General features: G+C 41.2%; 1 protein-coding gene across 1 annotated transcript in view; it reads left to right on the top strand.

The window, feature by feature from the left end:
* Positions 1-20,409, top strand: part of SEC14L5 (SEC14 like lipid binding 5) — a 62,645-nt gene that overhangs the window by 15,720 nt on the left and 26,516 nt on the right. Inside the window, exons 2-3 of the mRNA XM_087973175.1 lie at positions 2,277-2,391; positions 4,532-4,610. Of these exons, the coding sequence (XP_087829301.1) occupies positions 2,348-2,391; positions 4,532-4,610 (123 nt within the window). The 5' untranslated portion in view covers positions 2,277-2,347. The remainder of the gene's footprint in view (positions 1-2,276; positions 2,392-4,531; positions 4,611-20,409) is intronic.

The following is a 20,409-nucleotide window of genomic DNA, read 5'->3' as shown; positions in this document are numbered from 1 at the left end:
AAATGTTGGATTTTCATTCTTGTTGTGGTAAAGCAGCCTCGAGTAGTATCTGATCCAGCCCTGGAAGACTTTTACATCAGCTACTGAATACTCTCGCAGACATGCAGAATTCTCCAGGTTATTCTTGCATAATACATCCACTGGGCTCTCGTGTTTACCAGCGTTTTCTCCCTGGACCGATACGTTCACAGGTATATTTACACATGCATGTGTGTTGATACCATCTGCCACTAACTGCAAGAATACAACCAAGCAGACTTCGGGGCCAAAACAGCTTCTCAAAATAAATAGGTTATTATTATTATTATTATTTTTAGGATGCACCAAACATTTTTTCCCCCTTGCTGTTGCTTCCCAAACCGACCCAGAAGATTAAGATAATTCTTGGCAATGACGGAAGCACCTTGCTCTGCACTGCACACCTCCAAAGAGAGTTTTTTTTTTTCCAAGGCAGGAAGGCAGGAAGTCTTGAGAATGCCTATTTATGTAAGGGTTGAGAATGTAAAGATAGCCGGAGCTTTTGGAAACCTAAACAGCTGGATTGCTTTAGAAGAGGTAGAACGACTTGCTTGCCTGCCTGCCTGCACCGCTTTGATTAAAACCTTCTGTTGGTTGCCTCGATGTCATCCATCAATTACGTCGGGAAAGCTAAACAATTTGCACGGGCGACAGAAAATGCTGAGAGCCTTCCCAACCCTGCTTCAGAAGGTCTCCCTGCTAAGATTAAATGGATCTATTCATCGCCGGCATGAAAGGACCATAAAAGCTTGCATAAATGCATAGGAGCAGGGCTCGGGAAAGGCGGGCTGATGGTGTGGCCAGTGTGGGCGGCGAAAGAATTGGATTGTTTTCAGAGATACAAAGCTAATGGATAACTTAGTCATAAGCTGTAGGGAAGGAGAGGTGGAGAATCAAACTTTCCTGAAGTTGAAACAACCCAAAAAAAGGATTTCACACTGGGTTTATATGTACTGTATTCCTTTTCTTCCCCCCCCAAAAAAAATAAAAATAAAAAGATTCTTGCAGGTTGATTATTTATTTTTATTTATGAAATGTTTTGGCCGCCCAAATCCCCGACAAGATGACAAGGGTATCTTAATAATGAGGACCACTAGTGGCTAGAAAAGATGTCAAGAAATCATGTAGATCTTAAACCTGAACTTTTTTTAAAATTAGGCATAGTACCAGAATAATTTGATAAACAAGGTGTCTATTTAATATTGCATGTATTAACAGCAGTGAGGATTGTAGTTGCACAGCATTGGAAAAATGAAGAAATACCATTAGATAAAGAGGTAATGAAGAAGATGTCGGACTGGGTAGAAATGGACAGACTTATATTGGAAGATTAAACAGAAAGAAGAGACAGACTATTACCAAACATGGAATTTATATTATCAATGGCTGGAAAAAAAAGGATAAAAATTAGGAATATAATTTGTATTGTTAAGCAAACAAAATAACCCAGACAATGCAATGTTTATTAATTAAGCACTCAATAAATGTAATAGTAGAAAATGAATAAAACTTTATTTAAAAAAACAAAACAATGAGGGCCTCCGTTGAGTTGACTTTGGGGTGATTTATTTATTTATGAAACAAATTTATATGGCCACACAACTCACACATAAATCAGTGTTTCTTGATCTTGATAACTTTTTTTTTTGATAAAAACTTTTTTTTTTAATAAAAAGACGTGTGGACTTCAATTCGCAGAATTCCCCAGCCAGCATAACCATTTCCTGAATTTTGTATAGGTTTAGGAATCAACTACTAAATTTAGCACAAAAACGCTCTTCAGTTTAGGATGAAAAAGTATATTTTTATTTTCATACTTAGTTATACTGGATTAGAATCTTTGCTCAACCTCTTTTAAGTATGTTCCGACCTGTTTTTGTTTCAGATAGAAATTATTTAATATTAATCTAATGATTTTTCTAGCTGGAAGCTTTATTCATGCAACTCTTTATTTGTGGTTCCTAAGCAGAGTCACTTCAAAGAGATCCCACTTATAAATAAATGAATTTATAAATGGATGATCACCAAGGAGAACCCACATTAAATTGGATTTAGTGCTAACATTCTTGAGCTGCCACAAGCTTGCACAGCTCCTAGACATTCCAAGATCTCTATGAGGGCTTCATATCATCAGCTGTTCTCTCTTCCTTCTTGGTTCAAATATCCGTTATGTAATTCCCAACATAGCTTCTATATTCTTGATTCTGTCTCTAGCGTTGGCCAATGCTTGTTCTCTCTGCTTTTCTCCCTCTCTCTAGATGGATTTACCACTGTAGTACCAGCGAGCGATAACTTTTATCCAGGAGTGCATCACACAGATGGCTACTCAATGAAAATTTATGGATTTAATGCAAGCCAACGCTTAAATTTCAGGTACGTTCTCCTTTCTCTTTCTGCAGAACTTTTGAGTAGCAGCCCTTTCTTGAGAGCATCCAAGGGTGCTTTTTTTAAGCTGAAAAGGTGGGCCCAGGTTACTTAGGGTCCAATCTGGGTGTGTCACTGGGACCAGAGTTTTGGTCTTCTGAGCTGGAGCCCATCTGTGGAGCTATTCTGTGTACGGTGTTTATATGGTGTTGGTTGTAGATGGCTTTTTAGATTGGGGTGTGTTGATGGCTGGCTTTGAAGTCGTTGGCTGTTGTTTGCTTGTGCTGCCCAGCCCTCCTCTTTTAAGTAGTTGATAGGTAGAGGTAAAGGTTCCCCTCACACATATGGGCTAGTCGTTTCCAGCTCTAGGGGGTGGTGCTCATCTCTATTACAAAGCCGAAGAGCAAGCGCTGTTCGAAGATGTCTCCATGGTCATGTGGTTGGCATGACGGAATGCCGAAGGTGTACGGAACACTGATACCTTCCCACCAAAGGGGTCCCTGTTTTTATGCTTGCATTTTTAGGTGCTTTTGAACTGCTAGGTTGGCAGAATCTGGGACAAGTAACGGGAGCTCACTCCGTTACGCGGCGCTAGGGATTTGAACCGCCGAACTGCCGACCTTTCTGGTTGACAAGCGTCTTAGCCACTGAGCCACCGCGTCCCTCAAATAGATGATAGATCGGTGGTAAATCAGCACTCCCGTTGACTGACGAGCGGCCTGTTTCCCAGGCTTCCATCACTTCCCCGGCTGTTTTTGTGCCTGCTCGTCCAACAATCTTAGTAGCTGCGAAATTGAATGTGTGTCCTTGTTCATTGCAGTGTGAGGCTACCAATGAGTTCGGGTCTCCTCATCTGGCCGCTCACTTGTGTTCTTGTATTCTGTCTGTCCTACATAGTCCCAGGGACAATCCATGTTACTTACTTGTCTCCTTGTATCACTTAACGGCACCTCTCTTTAATTAATTATTTTTTGCCCGATGCTTGACTTCGTTCTTGGGGGGTTATCAAGCATTTGTGAAATGTACAGCTAGTCCTCGACTTACAGCAGTTCCTTTAGTGACCAAAGTTAAAATGGGCACTGAAAAACATGCCTTGTCATTGTTTTTTCCACACTTTATGACTGTTGCTGCATTCCCACGGTCATGTGATCAAAATTCAGACACCGGGCAACTGACTCCTATTTATGATGGTTCTGCAATGATCCCAGGGTCAGAAGAATCACCATTCGCGACCTTCGGACAAGCCAGGTCAATGGGGAATCCAGTTTCACTTAACAACCTCTTGCTAACTGCAGTGACTCACTTAACAATGGTGGCAAGAAAGGTTGTAATGTGGGGCAAAATTCACATAGCCACTGTCTCGCTCGGCAACAGAAATTTGGGGCCGGATTTCTGGTCATAAAGCGAGGACTACCTGTCTCCTTTTTTCGTAGCAGGCACTAAGAAAAACAAAACAAATTGAGAAGCCATTCTGAGGTTGTAACCTTCAGGGGCATTCAATGCCAAGCGGAGGCAGCATATCCTACTGGGTTTGCAGAAAGCAATTTAATTAGTTCTCCTAAGAGTAGCTTCATTCTTTCCCTGGATTCTTGGAGGACAACCATGTGTGCGCGGGTGCAAAGCAGCATCTACGGGGGCAGAGAGGAAAAATTCCAGCGGCGCTGAGAGCTGCAGAGATGGGGTTCAAATCCCGCGGGCGTCTCTTGTTCATTGTAAGGCAAACCAGTTGGTGTTGAGTCACTTGTCAAAATGCTGTAATTTTCTCAACTGTGTAGCCCTAGAACATTTTGTAAAGTGTGCCCTCTTTCCACTTGTTCTCTCCCTGTTGCTAAATAGCAGATGAATTGAGCATGAATTGGCCGCAGCTTGTAAGGGTTGGGTTAGCAGCCTTTAAAACTATGAGTAGTGACAGGGTGACAGCAAAAGAAAGAAAAGGGATTATAGCACTTTTGATCCATTCGGGATTGATTGGTTTTCTTTTCTTGGCCATTCACGTTAGACAACCTGTCTCAAACGCACTTCTCCTTCCTTTCTCCCCTGTTTTAACTTCCCACGGAAGATCCGTTATAAGAATCGAGGAGTTTTTTGCTCCACGGGTTTGATGTGGAGAGCCGAGGATTTAACGGATTGCTTTTCTCATTCTTCGTAGGCATCGTGAAGTAAAAATGGTGCAAAAATATCAGTCCCCTGTTAGAGTCTACAAGTACCCGTTTGAGCTAGTGATGGCGGTAAGTGGTACATTATTTCTCTTTTTTGCAGTTCATTTCCTTGCACCCAGTTTTGGTCGCCATGAGATAATTTTAAAAATGTTGAGACTCTAGAAAGAACAAAGATGATTAGGGGGCTGGAGGCTAAAGCATGTGAAGAACGGTTGCAGGAATTGGTTTACTCTAGTGAAAAGGAGGACTAGGGGTAATATGATAGCAGTGTTCCAATATTTGAGGGGCTCTTACAGAGACGAGGGGAGTCAAGCTATTCTCCAAAGCAAAGAAAGAAACAACTTAGAACTAAGGAGAAATTTCCTGACTGTGAGAACAATTAACCAGTGGAACAGCTGGCCTCCAGAAGTTGTAAATGCTCCAACGCTGGAGGTTTTTAAGAAGAGATTGGACGACCATTTGTCTGAAATGGGATAGGGTTTCCTGCTTGAGCAGGGGGTTAGACTAGAAGACCTCTAAGGTCCCTTCCAACTCTATCATTCTGTTATCCCTGTTATCTTCAGAAGCCTGCTTTTGTGGGCTCCATTTGGACTTGGATGTTTATGTTGCTGATATTCTTGATTTTAAAGTCCGTTTGTTAAGTTTTTAAAAGGTTTTTTTCAACAGCTTTTGCTGCACCGAACAATGTTTATTTGTCATTGTAAATCTGTGCATGATGGGTGATTTTGGTGATCTGCTTTTTAACTGCTCGTTAAATCAGCATCAGATGGATTGGTGGCCAGTGTGTGGGGGATGGGGTGGGTGGGGGGAGAAAGGAAATGTTTTTTTTTTAAATTGGGAATCCTAGGAAAATTATACCTTTTGAATGTTGCTGCATCTCTCCAAGTTTTAAGTCCTGTTGGAGGTCAACCTCAGAACATCTAATGGTACCCAAGAGAGCATCTTTCCTTAAAATGTCTCAGTTATATTAAAATAAGTCATTGTCTACCTCTTTACTTCTCCGTAATATCTTTTTCCAGCATCTTTTAAAAAGTGCTGAGGTCCATCCTGTCTTTCCAAAAAACAGACTTCAGAACTGGACCTTGACAAGCCCTTTCAGAAAACAACTTCAGTCCTTTCCAACTGCTGAGTTGAAGTGCTGTGTGCCATCTGGCTAAAAACTATGTTGGCATGAAATTTGCTATCCTTGTTCCAGATCACTTTCTGGTCTCTGTTCCAAGTTACTTCCATCTCCTGATTTTACTCTTTGGTAAAGAGTGACATAACTTAACAAATGTTATCCACCTTGAGGTTGTCCTTGGGTTGTATTAGAACATTAAGGAACTGAATTATTTTAATACTGGCACAGCAAAGCATGATAGAAGGCTAAGTCTTATATGAGAAGAAGGGAAAGTAGTGACTAGGTAGGTCTAAGACCATAATAAAATTGATTTGATGTGATTTGGATGGGGGGAGGGAGGGAGAGGGAGAGAGAAATGAGGGGGAAGAATGAGAGAGAGGGGGAAGAAAGAAAAAGAGGGGAGAATGAGTGAGGGGGAAGAATGAGAGAAAGAGAGAATGAGAGAGGGGGAAGAGTAAGGAAAAATGAGGGAGAATGAGAGAGGCTGAGAAAGAGAAAAAGAGGGAAGGAGAGAATGAGAGAGAGAGAGAGAGAGAGAATAAGAATGAGAGAGAAATGGAGAAATAGGAAAAGAGATATTGAGAGAAAGAAAGAATGAGAGACAATGAGAGAGAGATGGAGAAAAAGAAGGCTGGTCCATGGCATTTCATCTCATCTCTTCAATCTATTTATTCAATTTCTATAGCTGCCCATCTTACCGCACAAGTAACTCTGGGCAACATACAACAAAGACAAAGGAGAAAGATTCATCTGATTTTTAGGACTTTGATGAGGTTGAGTGAAGCCAACTGTAGACTGAGTAGGTCAGCCATCCCCATCATTTTCTATTCTTTGTTTTTGTTCATAATTATGTTTTTCTTCTTTTTTTAAAATCTTTTTATTTCCAGACCACTCAAGGATTGCTGGGATTTCAGCCAAGCATGTATATTTACATTCTTAAAGTTTGTAGAGTTATGGATGTCTGCCGCTTAGCAGTAAACTAGGATATAGGAAGGTTGTCTGTAGAGCAAGATGCTGTATGTTTCTTAGACTTAGCAGATCTCACGGTTCAATTTGGGTTACAGAATATTTTGGAACGTAGGCCTGGCAAGGAAGGTTTTTGTGCACGTATCAGCAGCTTACAGATGGTCTCTAGGAACATTCAGCTTTTTTCCTTGTACTGTACAACTTCACAGTTTCAGGAAGAGGAAATTAAAATGCAAAATGTGTCCCTGATAGGCTCTGGCAGGAAGAAGAATTGCTTATGTTTTCTGGTTTCTAAGCCACATTTTTTTTATTCCAACAGCATTTCAATATGCTAAGTGCAAATCAAAGAGTTTCTAGTAATATTTGAAGTCTCCCAAAGCTGTTGAGGAGGCTGTAAGCATGAAAAGAGAAGAAATGTTGCCAATAGCAATAGCACTTAGACTTATATACCACTTTACAGTGCTTTACAGCCCTCTCTAAGTGGTTTAGAGAGTCAGCCTCTTGCCCCCAACAATTTGGATCCTCATTTGACCCACCTCGGAAGGATGTTATTATTCTATTATCATTCACATGACACCCCCCCCACCCAAGGACACAGCAACAGTAGTAAATGTATCCTGGTTGCCCAGCACCCAAATGTTGATTGTGTGACGATGGGGAAGCTGTGAATGCTAGCTGTAAATCATGTTTCTTAGCAACATTGAGTTTTCCAAGGCCTGAAGGCCAGACAAGGAATAATGGATGGAAACTGATTGAATAATTCAATTGAATAATGTTGAGACTCTAGAAAGAGTGCAGAGAAGAGCAACCAGGATGATTAGGGGACTGGAGGCTAAAACATACAACGAACGGTTTCAGGAACTGGGCTTGGCTAGTCTAGTAAAGAGAAGGACCAGGGGAGACATGATAGCGGTCTTCTAATATCTGAGGGTCTGCCACAGAGAGGAAGGGGTCAATCTATTTTCTAAAGCACCTGAAGGCCAGACAAGGAATAATGGATGGAAACTGAACAAGGAGAGATTGAACTTGGAAATAAGGAGGAATTTACTGACAGTGAGAACAATCAACCAATGGAACAGAAGTTGCCTTCAGAAGTTGTGGGAGTTTCATCCCTGGAAGCTTTCAAGAAGAGACTGGGCTCCCATCTGTCAGAAATGGTGTAGGGTCTCCTGCTTGGGCAGGGGGGGTTTGGACTAGATGACCTACAAGGACCCTTCCAACTCTGTTAATCTGAGTTTTACATAAATTCTGTGGGAATCAATCAATATAGCTTTAAAAGCAACTTAGGCTTTCATAGGAAGGAGCTATGAAGATTCACTGCTCAGGACTTGCTCAGAATTCCCTTGTGGGTTTTTATTCAGATTCTTTGAGTGGTTCATACGATATGAAAAGCTTCCACTACTCTTTTTGCCGTTTGACAGCCTCGCATTGCAATTCCTCCCTTTGATGGATGCAAATTCTCTAGAGAGAGAGAGACACACACACACACAGTGCAGTTATGCTTCTGTTCATAATAAAATGAGATTTTTGATATACCAAGAGAAGTACTTCCCTTAATAGTTTCCTATATGAGCTTGGAATATGCTTACAGAACCTTTCTTACTTGGCTCAAGATCGCTTAAATACCGTTCTATAATGCCTTGGTAAGCCCACACTTGGAATACCATGTCCAGTTTTGGTCACCATGATGCAAAAAAGATGCTGAGACTCTGGAAAGACTGCAGAGAAGAGCAACAAAGATGATCCGGGGACTGGAGGCTAAAACATAGGAAGAATGGTTGCTGGAATTGGTGTTCTGACCCAAACCTGGTTCCAAGAGAGCAAACACCAAACAAAGGCAGCAGTATAACCTTTTTATGTTTCAGCTAAGAATCCTGTTTCTTCAGGATTGTTTCTTCCTGTTTCTTCAGGCTGCTTCCAACTAATTAGCTCCGACAAGAAAGAGCCTTGCCAAGTTTTTTCAAGTCTGACAAAAAACAACAGATAAGAAATAGTTTACAACACAGGAGTCTTCAAATACCAACTTAAGATACTATAATGTCCATGAGGCTGAGTTTCAAAACGTCCTTGCTTCCTGCAAAGAACGTCTGATTCACAGCTGGCTTTTATCTCTTAAGGGAGGGGCCATTACCTTGCAGCCTTACTCCCAAGTCACCCGTGCTGCTGCAGCTGCTCTTTCCTGCGAGCAGCCCTGCGTGCGCGTGCACTTGGCACAGGCTCCTTGCGAACCTCCTCATCGCTGCTGCCAGCCCCCACAATCTCTGAAGGCAGCAGTCCACTCCCTAATGGTCTTGGCCCCTCATCTGAGTCCTCGCTCTTCTCAGCCATCCACACCTAACCCACAACAATTGGATATGTCCAGTTTAATGAAAATAAAGACTTAAGATTATATGGCAGCAGTGTTTCAATATTTGAGGGGGGGGCTGCCACAAAGAAGAGGGGATCAATCTATTCTCCAAAGCACCTGAAGGCAGGACAAGAAGAAATGGATGGAAACTAATCAAGGAGAGAAGCAACCTGGAATTAAGGAGACATTTCCTGACAGTTAGAAGTGGACAAGTTGCCTTTAGAAGTTGTGGGAGGTTTTCAAAAATAGACCGGACAGCCACTGAATGGTGTAGGGTTTCCTGCTTGAGCAGGAGGCTGGACTAGAAGACCTCCAAAGTCCCTTCCAACTCTCTTATTCTATTCAGTAGATCATGACTCTGTTGGATTGCATTTGAAGTGACCTCAGTTGAATCACAGATTGGTTAAAGGAGTGAAGCCAATTTTTGAAATAAAGATGGTTTTGTACATGTGTGTCCAGAGGCACAGCTAATATTCTGGATCCTGTCTGGACATGAGCTTAGCGGTATTCTGGCCTAGCATAATGTCAGAATATTACCTGAATATCAGGAGATTAGTTAGGACACCAGTCAGGCACTGAGAGAAACTGTCCTATTTCCAAAGCAGAACCATTTCTGGAGGACATGTTTGTACCAGCCTAAAGTCATGTTTTACAATTAAAATGTACTGTGAATAAAAATCAGCGTCAGCTAGAGCGAAATCCATTTCAGCAGTGTTTCTCAAGAGACTCCTTTTTTAAAAAAAATATTTTATTGTTCTTAAAATAGTGATGAGAAGAAAGGCAGAACAAAACATACATGTGAAATGGGGGATAAAAGTGATATTTAAAAAAAGGAAATCAAAATACAACAAAGGAAAAGAAAATACAATATAGCATTTTACAATGAAATATGGAGCAACTTTATACAAAATAAGTAGCTTTTCTTTAAAAAATGATAGTTATATAAATGTATTACAAATATATATGTATCTAAATAATCATTGCATTACATAACTATGTTTAGAGTTGTAATTTCTGTTAAAATGACATATTATGCTTAAATGGGATGCTGTTTAGGACCATTTTAGTTTGTAAATCATATGTTGATCTAGGAAGTTTATTTATTTACTGATTTACTTGGATTCATGAGGCTGACTCATTCATCAAAGTGAATCTCAGTGATCGACAAAGCTTAAAAAGAAACTCACAATATAAAGTTATTAAAACAATCAATTCCAAACACAGAATTCAAAAAAAAAAAAAGAAAAGAAATAGCAGCTGATAGTAAGAACACTCAATCAATATTTATTTGGTCAATGACCAGCAACATTTGAAAGAACAAAAACAGAGCAAAGCAAATAAATACAATAATATATTACTGTGACAACTAGCAAAATGAATCACATAGAATAACATTCACTGCTCTATTGCTATGTTAATACAGCTGCTACCCGAGTGAACAGAAGAATAATACAGTATAATGTATTATCAACCCATCTGGGTTTCACTATCACACATACCTGGGTGAACAATTTTTGTGTATGAGCCACTTTGGTTAAGGCATTAGGTTAGAAATGACGAGATGGTAAGTTCTAGTTCCACCTTAGGCACGAAAGCAGGCTAGGTGAGTTTGGGCAATCACCAAGAGACAATGAATTCTAGTCCCACCTTAGCCATAAAGTTAATCACCAGGTGACTGTGAGTTCCAGTCCCATCTTAAACATGAAAGTTGTCTGAGTGAATTTGAGCCAATCACCAGGAGACAGTGAGTTCTAGTCCCGCCTAAGCCATAAAAGCCAAGAACCAGGTGACTGTGAATTCTAGTCCCATCCTAAACATAAATGTGAATTCTAGTCCCATCTAAAGCAAACTTAAACCTATCTGGGTGATTTTGAGCCAATCACCAGGAGACAGTGAGTTCTAGTCCTGCCTTAGGCATAAAAGCCAATCACCAGGTGACTGTGAGTTCTAGTCCCATCTTAAACATAAACTTAAACCTATCTGGGTGACTTTGAACCAGCAGATAGTGAGTTCTAGTCCCACCTTAGCCATGAAAGCCAGCTGAGTGACCTTGGACTTCTCCCAATCCAACCAACTTTACACAGTTATTGTTGTGGGGGAAATAGAAGGATGTGTTGCATATGTTTGCCACCTTGAGTTATTTGCAAAACGAGTAAGGCGGAACACAAATAAATGCATAAAATAAATGCATAAAATAAATGCATAAAATAAAAGTTTTCGGAAAGTCTAGCAGGGCCAGAGCCAATCTAATCTCAGGTGGTGCCTGCAAGGTGGTCCAGACCAGGAAATCAAAACACAAAATATTAAATTACTTTTATTCTAAGGTTATAGTAACAGAAGTAACCAAAGACAGAAGCAACCTAGAATTAAGGATAAACTTCCTAACAGTGAAGACAATTAACCAGTGGAACTGGCTCACCTCCAGAAATCATGGATGCACCATCACTGGAGGCTATTTAAGAAGAGACTAGACAGCCACTTATCTGAAATGGTATAGGATCTCCTGATTGAGCAGGGGGCTGGACTAGAAGACCTCCAAGGTCCCCTCCAGCTCTGTTCTATTCTGTTCTGTTCGATTTCTGTTCTATTCTTTATTCTGTTCTCTTCTATTTTCATTCTGTTCTATGCTATTCTTTTAAAAAATAATTTTTATTAAGCAATTTTTCTTATATAAAACATCATTTCCATTCATTACAACGCTTCTGTGACAGTATACATATTTTTACATAAATCTTAGCTATCTGTACATTTGTCTATATTCCTTCATCTATCTTCGTCCACTATAACTTTTACCTTATTATCCTATTATCGTCATTCTCTGTTCTGTTCTATTCTATTCTTTATTCTGTTCTATTTTATTCTATTCTATTTCTATTCTGTTCTATCTCTTCTTTATTCTGGTCTATTTGTCTGAAAGTGCTTTCCCCCTTCCCTGCCTTTATGTTTGAGAGTTTGCATTTTTGCAACTAATTTTTTTAAATATTTTTATTTTTATTTTATTTTATACAAACAATCCATCTTCCATTTAAACAGTGTGTCATCTGGGGTACAAATATCTTGTGCCATAACAATTACAGTTTATACATATTCATTACTTTAGTATTGATACTCTACTCTTATGTAATACTGATACACATAATGAGTCTAATTATTATAACAATTCCCATCTTAACATATTTAATCCTATTCACATATTTACTATTTTTCGCTAACCTTTTTTAAATTTCTAACCAGTATTTATTATAAAATAATTCTTATATTTTTGCAACTAATTTTTGAAGATTTCTGAAACAGGACAGCATCAGGCAGATGAGGCTGTGAGCAGCTGATGAAATTGTACACTTGATCTCAGCGACCCTGGTACTTGTCAGATTCCTAAACAATTTTGCAAACATCTGCAATGAATGTGGCAGTTTCTGGTTTCTGTATCTACTGTTGCTTGGGATATCTTTCCCGGCTGTATGTGGAACTACAAGAAAGTCTAACTTGGATTATTAACTGGAATTCTTAATATACATACATACATACATACATACATACATACATACATACATACATATTTGGCCACAGCAAAGGCCAGAAACAAATCAATAACTCCAGCAATTGCATTTGTGTAATGAAGTTGACCATATCAACACATTTTGCCTTGTTGTTCTTCCCTCTTAGTGAATTTCTTTTGGGGGAGGGAAATGAATTATCTTGTAGATGGATTCCCCTGTGGGAGAGGGAAAGAAAAGAGGTTTTGAGTCTTTGTCTTCAAAGACTCTACTTCTACTTTCAAAAATAGAGAATTTCTCTAGTGAAGAGAATATTTGTAGCTCAGGGTTGAATTGTAGGGTCTTCGATGCTTTCCGAGCTTGGTGGTTGTCTTGCAGGCATTTCATTACCAAACTAGGTAACATCATCAATGCTAGAAGGGAGTGGGTTTGTGGAAAGGAGGAGGAGGAAGAGGAAGAGGAGGAGGAGGCGGTTTTCTTGCAGGCATTTTATTACCAAACTAGGTAACATCATCAATGCTGGAAGGAATGTGGGTTTTGTGGATAACAGGTTTGTGGAAAGGAGGAGGAGATGGTTTTCTTGCAGACATTTTATTACCAAACTAGGTAATATCATCAGTGCTAGAAGGAATGTGGTTTTTGTGGATAACAAGAGAAGGAGGTGGTGGTGGAGTTTTTCTTCCAGGCATTTCATTACCCAACCAAGTAAGATCATCAGTGCTAGAAGTGGGTAAGGTTTGTTGTTAATATATATGCTCATGGTTTGCCCTGTTAGATGATCTTCGTGATTCCTTGATTAGGCCATAGTTTACTGTTACCTTGTTTGTCTGCTTTGATAGTTCTTTGGTTGGGGCATTCTTTACTCAACGGAATTTTCTCTTTGTTACTCTGTGTGATAAAATGGAGCCCTGCATACTTGCTTTTACAGTGTCACCCAAGTTCTATTGATAGGAAACTTTAATTTGACTCCTAAATCCTGGCTATTTCCTAAGCAGCCATTGTCCACCAACCAAAGTCACCGGAAGACGCCGCTCTGCTTATTTGCTGACCCAGCCAGAATGCTTGCCGTTGCTTTTTATCTTCCTTTTCATTGCCTTGAAAAAAAAATGTATGTCATTGCTGGAAGGAAGCCAAGTAAAGACTGGAAAAAAAACCCAAAAAACCAAAAACCACCCTCCCTCGGAAGCCGTTGCATTCCGTAATTGCAAAAAACACAGTCTCTTCGTTCTGTTGTTATTGTTGGGAGGTGGGGGGGAACACACACAGCTGTTTTACTGAAAAGGGGGATTAAATGCTTCTGGTCACTCATTTTCTGGAGAAACTTCCCATTTTAACTTGTCCTGAGCATAAAATTGGAGACTTCACAGTGCATTTGCCGGCTGAGAGAGCAATGACTTAAAAACCGAGGGCATTTTTGTGTACGAAGGGAGCCTGGGCTGCAAGTTCTCCTGGCTTGAAGCTTTTGTCGCGAAGGACCAACGGAAGGCTGCACCCCTCGAGGCTGGTTCTGTTTATAGCTCTTCTGGAATCTGCTTTCAGCCGTAACCTTCTCCTTCGGGTTAGTGGTCACAGCTGGGTCATCTATGTGATGGAAATGCGTGTGCTCCCCTCCAGCAGGTTCAGATGAGGTTGCCGCTTGTCACGTCAGCCCATTGCGAGAACCATGAGCATGCTTGCCCGCTGCGTTTGGCGTGGGGTGGGGTGGGTCTGCCTTGAGCTGGGATACAGTACCGGTGCAGGATTACACCGGAGGTCCTCAACTTGCGACTGCAATGGAGCTTTCTGTGGCTAAGTGAGATGGTGGCTAAGTCAATTTTGTCCCATTTTGATGATGTTTCTTGCTACAGTTGTGAAGAAGTGAATCCGGCTTTCCCATGGACTCTGCTTGTTGGAAGGTCGCAAAAGGGAATCGCATGACCCTGGGAGATTGCAAGTGTCATAAATATGAAATCCGTTGCCAAGCGACCTTAGGGAGTCAGGTTTGGAGGGTGGAAGAGAAACAGAATGAGTGGAGGAGGAGGAGGAGGAAAACTGTGGGGTCCTTGGTGCTCTCTGAGCGTATTTGTTTTCTTGCAGACGTTTCATTACCCTAACCCAATTAACCAGTGGAACTAGCTTGCCTCCAGAAATTGTGGGCACTCCATCACTGAAGGTGTTGAGAAGAGACAGCCACTTATCTGAAATTGTATAGGGTCTCCTCTTTGACCAGGGAGCTGGACTAGAAGACCTCCAAGGTCCCTTCCAGCTTCTATTCTATTCTATTCTATTCTATTCTATTCTATTCTATTCTATTCTATTCTATTCTATTCTATTCTATTCTATTCCATTCCATTCCATTCCATTCCATTCCATTCCATTCTATTCTATTCTTCATTCCAATATTCTATTCTATTCTATTCTATTCTATTCTATTCTATTCTATTCTATTCTATTCTATTCTATTCTATTCTATTCTATTAAGCTAGGCAACATCATCATCACTAGCACTGAAGATTTTACCGGCCCTGTTTCCCTGAAAATAGGACCCAGCCAGAAAATAAGCCCTCAGCGTGATTTCTCAAGATGCTCATAATATAAACCCTTACCCCAAAAATAAGCTCCAGTTAAGATTGTCAGCCAAATGGATACACGTAGTGCTGCATTTCCCCGAAAATAAGATCTAACTGGAAAATAAGCCCTAATGTGTTTTTTGGAGCAAAAACTAATATGAGACCCGGTTTTATTTTGGGGGAAACACAGGTCGTTTGGGTAATGAAACATCTGCAAGAAAACAAGGAAGCTCAGAGAGCACCAAGGACCCCTCCCTTCAACCCTGAGCTACAAATATTCTCCTTTATTGGGTTTGAATTTTGATCACGTGACCATGGGGATGCTGCAATGGTCATAAGTGTGGAAAAGCTCATTAGTGATTTTTTTTCTCCCCCTAGTACTGTTATAACTTCTAACAATCAACTGAATGAACTGTTGTAAGTTGAGAATCACCTGTATAGGGAAATAAGAACGTTGGTCTTCTGTCATATTCCTGCTTAGCTTTCTGGAGAGCTGTGAAATGGACGACATCCTTAAATTGCTGACTTTGGTCTCAGTTCTGCGAGATGTTCTGGTTAATCGAATTTTACTGCACTCTTCGGTGGGCAGAAACCAAACTGTCAATCACAGGCCGACACATTGGTCATTTTGTAAGCTTGGCAGCACCCCTCAAGCTTTGCTTCTTCCGTACCTTTGCTTTTAGGTGATTTTATTCAAAAAGAGATCGGGCAATATAAAAACAAAGTACTTGTAGCTTTTAAACATTCAGAAAAAAAAAAAAGCATAAGAAGGAAGGAATCTGTCAACTCGTAAAGCATTCCTGGCTTGCTCTTGAGTTGCCATAAGAAGGAGTGGGGAGATCTGATGAAGCAGTTCGTTGCTACGATGAAAAGCACATTCCACACATACCTTTCTCCAGATTGTGTCTCAAGTTATCAAGCCCAGCCGGAGAGGTGTGTTTTCCACAGCCCTCGAAAGTGCTTTGTTGGAGAATGTGATTTATGACACACCCTGGGAGGAGGGGGAAAACAGGGTCAAAAGTGAATAGTAAATTACGTAGGGCAGAGCCAACTGTACTTGGGAAAAGTGCCAACATGTTAGTCCTAATAAATAATTGGATTTCTTTTGAAACTTGGCTAGAGGCTCATGAATTAATTGGGGCATCCGTTGGAACCCTGACACTGATATTATGTTGGTGGGTATGCCCATCTTTATCCAGATAGAATATTTGTTTTTGTTTTGTCATTTACTAGGCATCAAGAGGATCCGTTGGATATATTTTATTTTATATATTTTCTTTTTTTTTCTTTTTTTGGTAATTGTTTGCTGGACCAGTTGGATATTTTTATGTTGTTTAGACAAAGGAATTTAGTTTATAGAAAAGCAGCCATGACATAGGAATATTTGTGGTCATGGGAAATTTTCGATTAATTTGTTTTAATGAGAAGGAGCCAGAGAAAGGGACAATCTTGAACAGTTAAGAGGGACTGTTCGATATATATTTGTTTTTTTCTGTTCTAAGGACTACATATAGGAAACTTTATCCTCATTTCTATCTACTGAATTTTGTTCAAGAGATGTAAAAATGTACATCTAATATACATAGGCTGACATTTTGGTATCTGTTTAGAATAAAAGAATAACAGAGTTGGAAGGGACCTTGGAGGTCTTCTAGTCCAACCCCTGCTGAAGCAAATATACTAGTTCAAGCAAATGGTTCTCCAGTCTCTTTTTGAAAGCCTCCAGTGATGGAGCACCCACAATTTCTGAAGGCAAGCCGTTCCACGGGTTAATTGTCCTCACCGTTAGGAAATTTCTCCTTACAGTGAGAACAATTAATCAGTGGAAAAGCTATTCTGATCAGTTGATGCTATAAGTAGTCCTCAGCTTACAACAATTTGCTTAGTATCATTTGAGCCGCAGTGGTGCAGTGGTGAGAGTGCAGTACTGCAGGCTACTTCTGCTGACTGCCAGCTGACTGCAAATTGGAAGTTCGAATCCCACCAGACTCAAGGTTGACTCCACCTTCCATCCTTCCGAGGTGGGTCAAATGAGGACCCAGCTTGTTGGAGGCAAGAGGTTGACTCTATAAAACTGCTTAGAGGGGGCTGTAAAGAGCACTATGAAGCGGTATATAAGTCTAAGTGCTATTGCTAGTCCCTTCCTTCCTTCTTTCCTTCCTTCCTTCCTTCCTTCCTTCCTTCCTTCCTTCCTTCCTTCCTTCCTTCCTTCCTTCCTTCCACAGTGAATAGTGGTTAGAATGCAGTTTTGCAGGCTGACTCTGCCGACTGCCAGGAGTTCAATCCTGATCTGCTGATCTGCTCAAGGTTGACTCAACCTTCCCTCCTTCTGAGGTGGGTAAAACGAGGACTCAGATTGTTGGGGGAAAGAGGCTGTCTCTGTAAACCACTTAGAAGGGGCTGTAAAGCACTGTGAAGCGGCATAGAAGTCTAAGTGCTATTGCTATTTGAAATTACAGCAGCACTGGAAAAAGTGACTTATGTCCTCAGTTTTTAACTTATAATGGTTACAGCATTCCCCCATGTTCATGTGGTCAAAATTCAGGTGTTTGTCATGTACTTATGACAGTCGAGCGGTTATATCATGTGATATAACCCTTTGCAACCTTCTCAGCTGACTTCCCATAAGCAAAGCCGATGGAAGGAGCCAGAATTTGCTTTAGGACCGTGTGGTTCATTTAACGACTGCAGTGATTTGCTGAACGGCTGTGGTAAAGAGGTCATCAAATTGGGAGCACACTCGTTTCGTTTCCAACAATAATGATAAAAATCTATTTCATCTTTGGGTATCTTAATTCATAATTCATTTAAAAAAGTGAGGCTTCATTTTTGTCTCTCTTAATTCTGCCTCGTGTATCCCTTTAACAAGTGGCATCTGTATTTTATTTATTTATTTTTGCATTCTGTGTAGACACGAGAGCTCATGTATCGTTACATGTCATTTAATCCTTCGCAGAGAGATGCCGCGTTACAAACAAGCCGTGTTAAATGTCAAGTCAGCTGTTCGCTGTTTGGTTTGTCATCCGTTGCTGTGCTGTGAAGCACAAGACCCCGATGATCTGTTGTGGTAGTCATAAAAAAAAAAGCCAACCCTTTACAGCAAAAATTAGCAACGCCTGCCCCAAACATTGTGCGTTTTTTAAATGTTAAGCATCACTTAGTTGAATTGGGAGGGGGTATAGAAGTGTGATGATGATGAAGGAAGAATGAATAAAATTTTAAATAAATGCTTGTGTATGTGTGTGATGTGTGTATGGGCCTCTGTGTTTGTGTGTATGTGTGTCTCTGTGTAGTGATGTTGGCAATTATGCCCAAAGCAGCAGCTTTTCATAATTTTTATCATAATTTATCTTTATTATTGCATCCATTTGAGTGTCCTACAGCAACCTGCTTTCTGGATCAGCTGATCTACTAACCATTGTCCAAACATTAAGAAATGTGGTTGGAAGCTTCCCATATTATTTACTAGCTCTATTCCCATGCTTCGCTTCCTGTATGAAAGTCTATGGAGATTCTCAATCGTCCAAGTCATGGTTGTGCCAAAGGTGCTTTTTCAAGAGGCAACTGGACTTCCTTTGTTTTTTTCCTTGAAGAAGCTTCTTGGATGAGAAGTGAAATGTTATTCTAGGAAAAAAAAAAAACCAAGAAAGTCCAGTTGCCTTTTGGGAAAGCACTTTTGGGATATTATCAGGCACAATTAACTAGGAGCATTTCGAGTTTAAAACACAGAAGAGTTTATGATTGCTACCTGTAATACATGAATCTGGTCAACTAACAGTCAAAGCTAAATCAGTGTTAGATAAAAATGGAATTCACGGGAGGCAGGGCTTGGTTTCTTTGTGGCATTGCAATGATTCCAAACGGATGACATGTTTTAACTCCACTTTCCAGCTCAGCTTGCTGTTCTCCTATATCCGTGATGGCCAACCTATGGCACGCGTGCCACAGGTGGCACACAGAGCCATTTGTGCAGGCACGTGAGCCCCAGCCAAACTTACCTGCACTGCACATGTGTGTGCCTCCCAGCTGATTTTTGTCCCATTTGAGGCCATTTTTGCTCTCCCAGAGGCTCAAGGGAAGCCTCTGCAGTCTTGGGAGGCCAAAAAAACAGGCTTTCCGGAAATACCAAAACTTTCCGGAAGTGCCAAAACGGGCCTGTTTTCAGCTTCCCTCGAGCCTCCGGGAGGGTGAAAATGGCCTCCCCTGATCTCCAGAGCCCCTCCGGAGGCTGAAAACGGGCACTTCCGGTATTCCCGGATGGCCCATTTTTCGGCCTTCCGAGGTCTCAAAGGCTTCCCTCGAGCCTCCGGGAGGGTGAAAATGGCCTCCCTGATCTCCAGAGCCCCTCCGGAGGCTGAAACGGGCACTTCGGTATTCCCGGATGGCCCATTTTCGCCTTCCGAGGTCTCAAAGGCTTCCCTCGAGCCTCCGGGAGGGTGAAAATGGCCTCCCTGATCTCCAGAGGCCCTCCGGAGGCTGAAACGGGCACTTCCGGTATTCCTGGAAGGCCCATTTTTCGGCCTTCCGAGGTCTCAAAGGCTTCCCTCAAGCTTCCGGGACAACGAAAATGTCCTCAAACGGGCTGAAAACAGCTGGGAGGCACCCGCATGAGCAGTGCAGGTAAGGGGGCAGGGTGGGGGTGTTGCGCACGCATGCACAGGGGGAACGGGGCGCATTGCATTGTGGGTGCCGGCACACGCATGCACGCATGCACTTTTGGCACACCAAAACAAAAAGGTTCGTCATCACTGTCCTATATATATCCTGCCAGGGAGATATTTTTGGCTCAAAAGGGTTGGGAATTGGGGGAGGGACTCTAGGAGGCAGTTCATGATGAGTCAGAGTTGAAAAAGCTTCTTGGACGAGAAGCGAAACGTCTTCAAAGAAAAACAGAGTTCAGTTGCCTTTTCAAAAAGCACCTTTGGGACTAGCTATCCATGAGTAAGCTTATTCACCTGTTGCTGCATCTCAACATTATAGAGCTCTTTCCCTTAAAAAAGAAATATTCTTGGACAATTTTGAACTTCTCTGCTACCTGCGGACATTAATCCTCCTACAACACACAATTATTGCCAGGTTTTACACAGCAGCGATTAAAATTCATCAGATCACAACCTGTGCCTCAAAGCAGCCTTAAGGAGTATTTGACTTGTGATTTACTCGAGAGAGTTTCATAACATAATAGTTTTAGTTAGCCATATATTGGCTTATTTCCCCCCCACACACACACATTTACCATGTTTTTTTATCTCTCTTTATAGGTTTTAGGGTTTTTAAAGTCACTTATTTGAAATAGTATAGGTCCGTGATGGCAAATCTATGTCACGCATGCCACAGGTGGCACGCAGAGCCATTGGTCCAGGCATGTGAGCCCCAGCCAAAGTTACCT

Source organism: Notechis scutatus, chromosome 12 (genome assembly GCF_049901735.1).
Source record: "Notechis scutatus isolate UNSWTSFEM ecotype Mainland chromosome 12, rNotScu1.2, whole genome shotgun sequence".
NCBI classification, from domain to species: domain Eukaryota; kingdom Metazoa; phylum Chordata; class Lepidosauria; order Squamata; family Elapidae; genus Notechis; species Notechis scutatus.
This window is presented reverse-complemented; position numbering and strand designations above follow the sequence as displayed.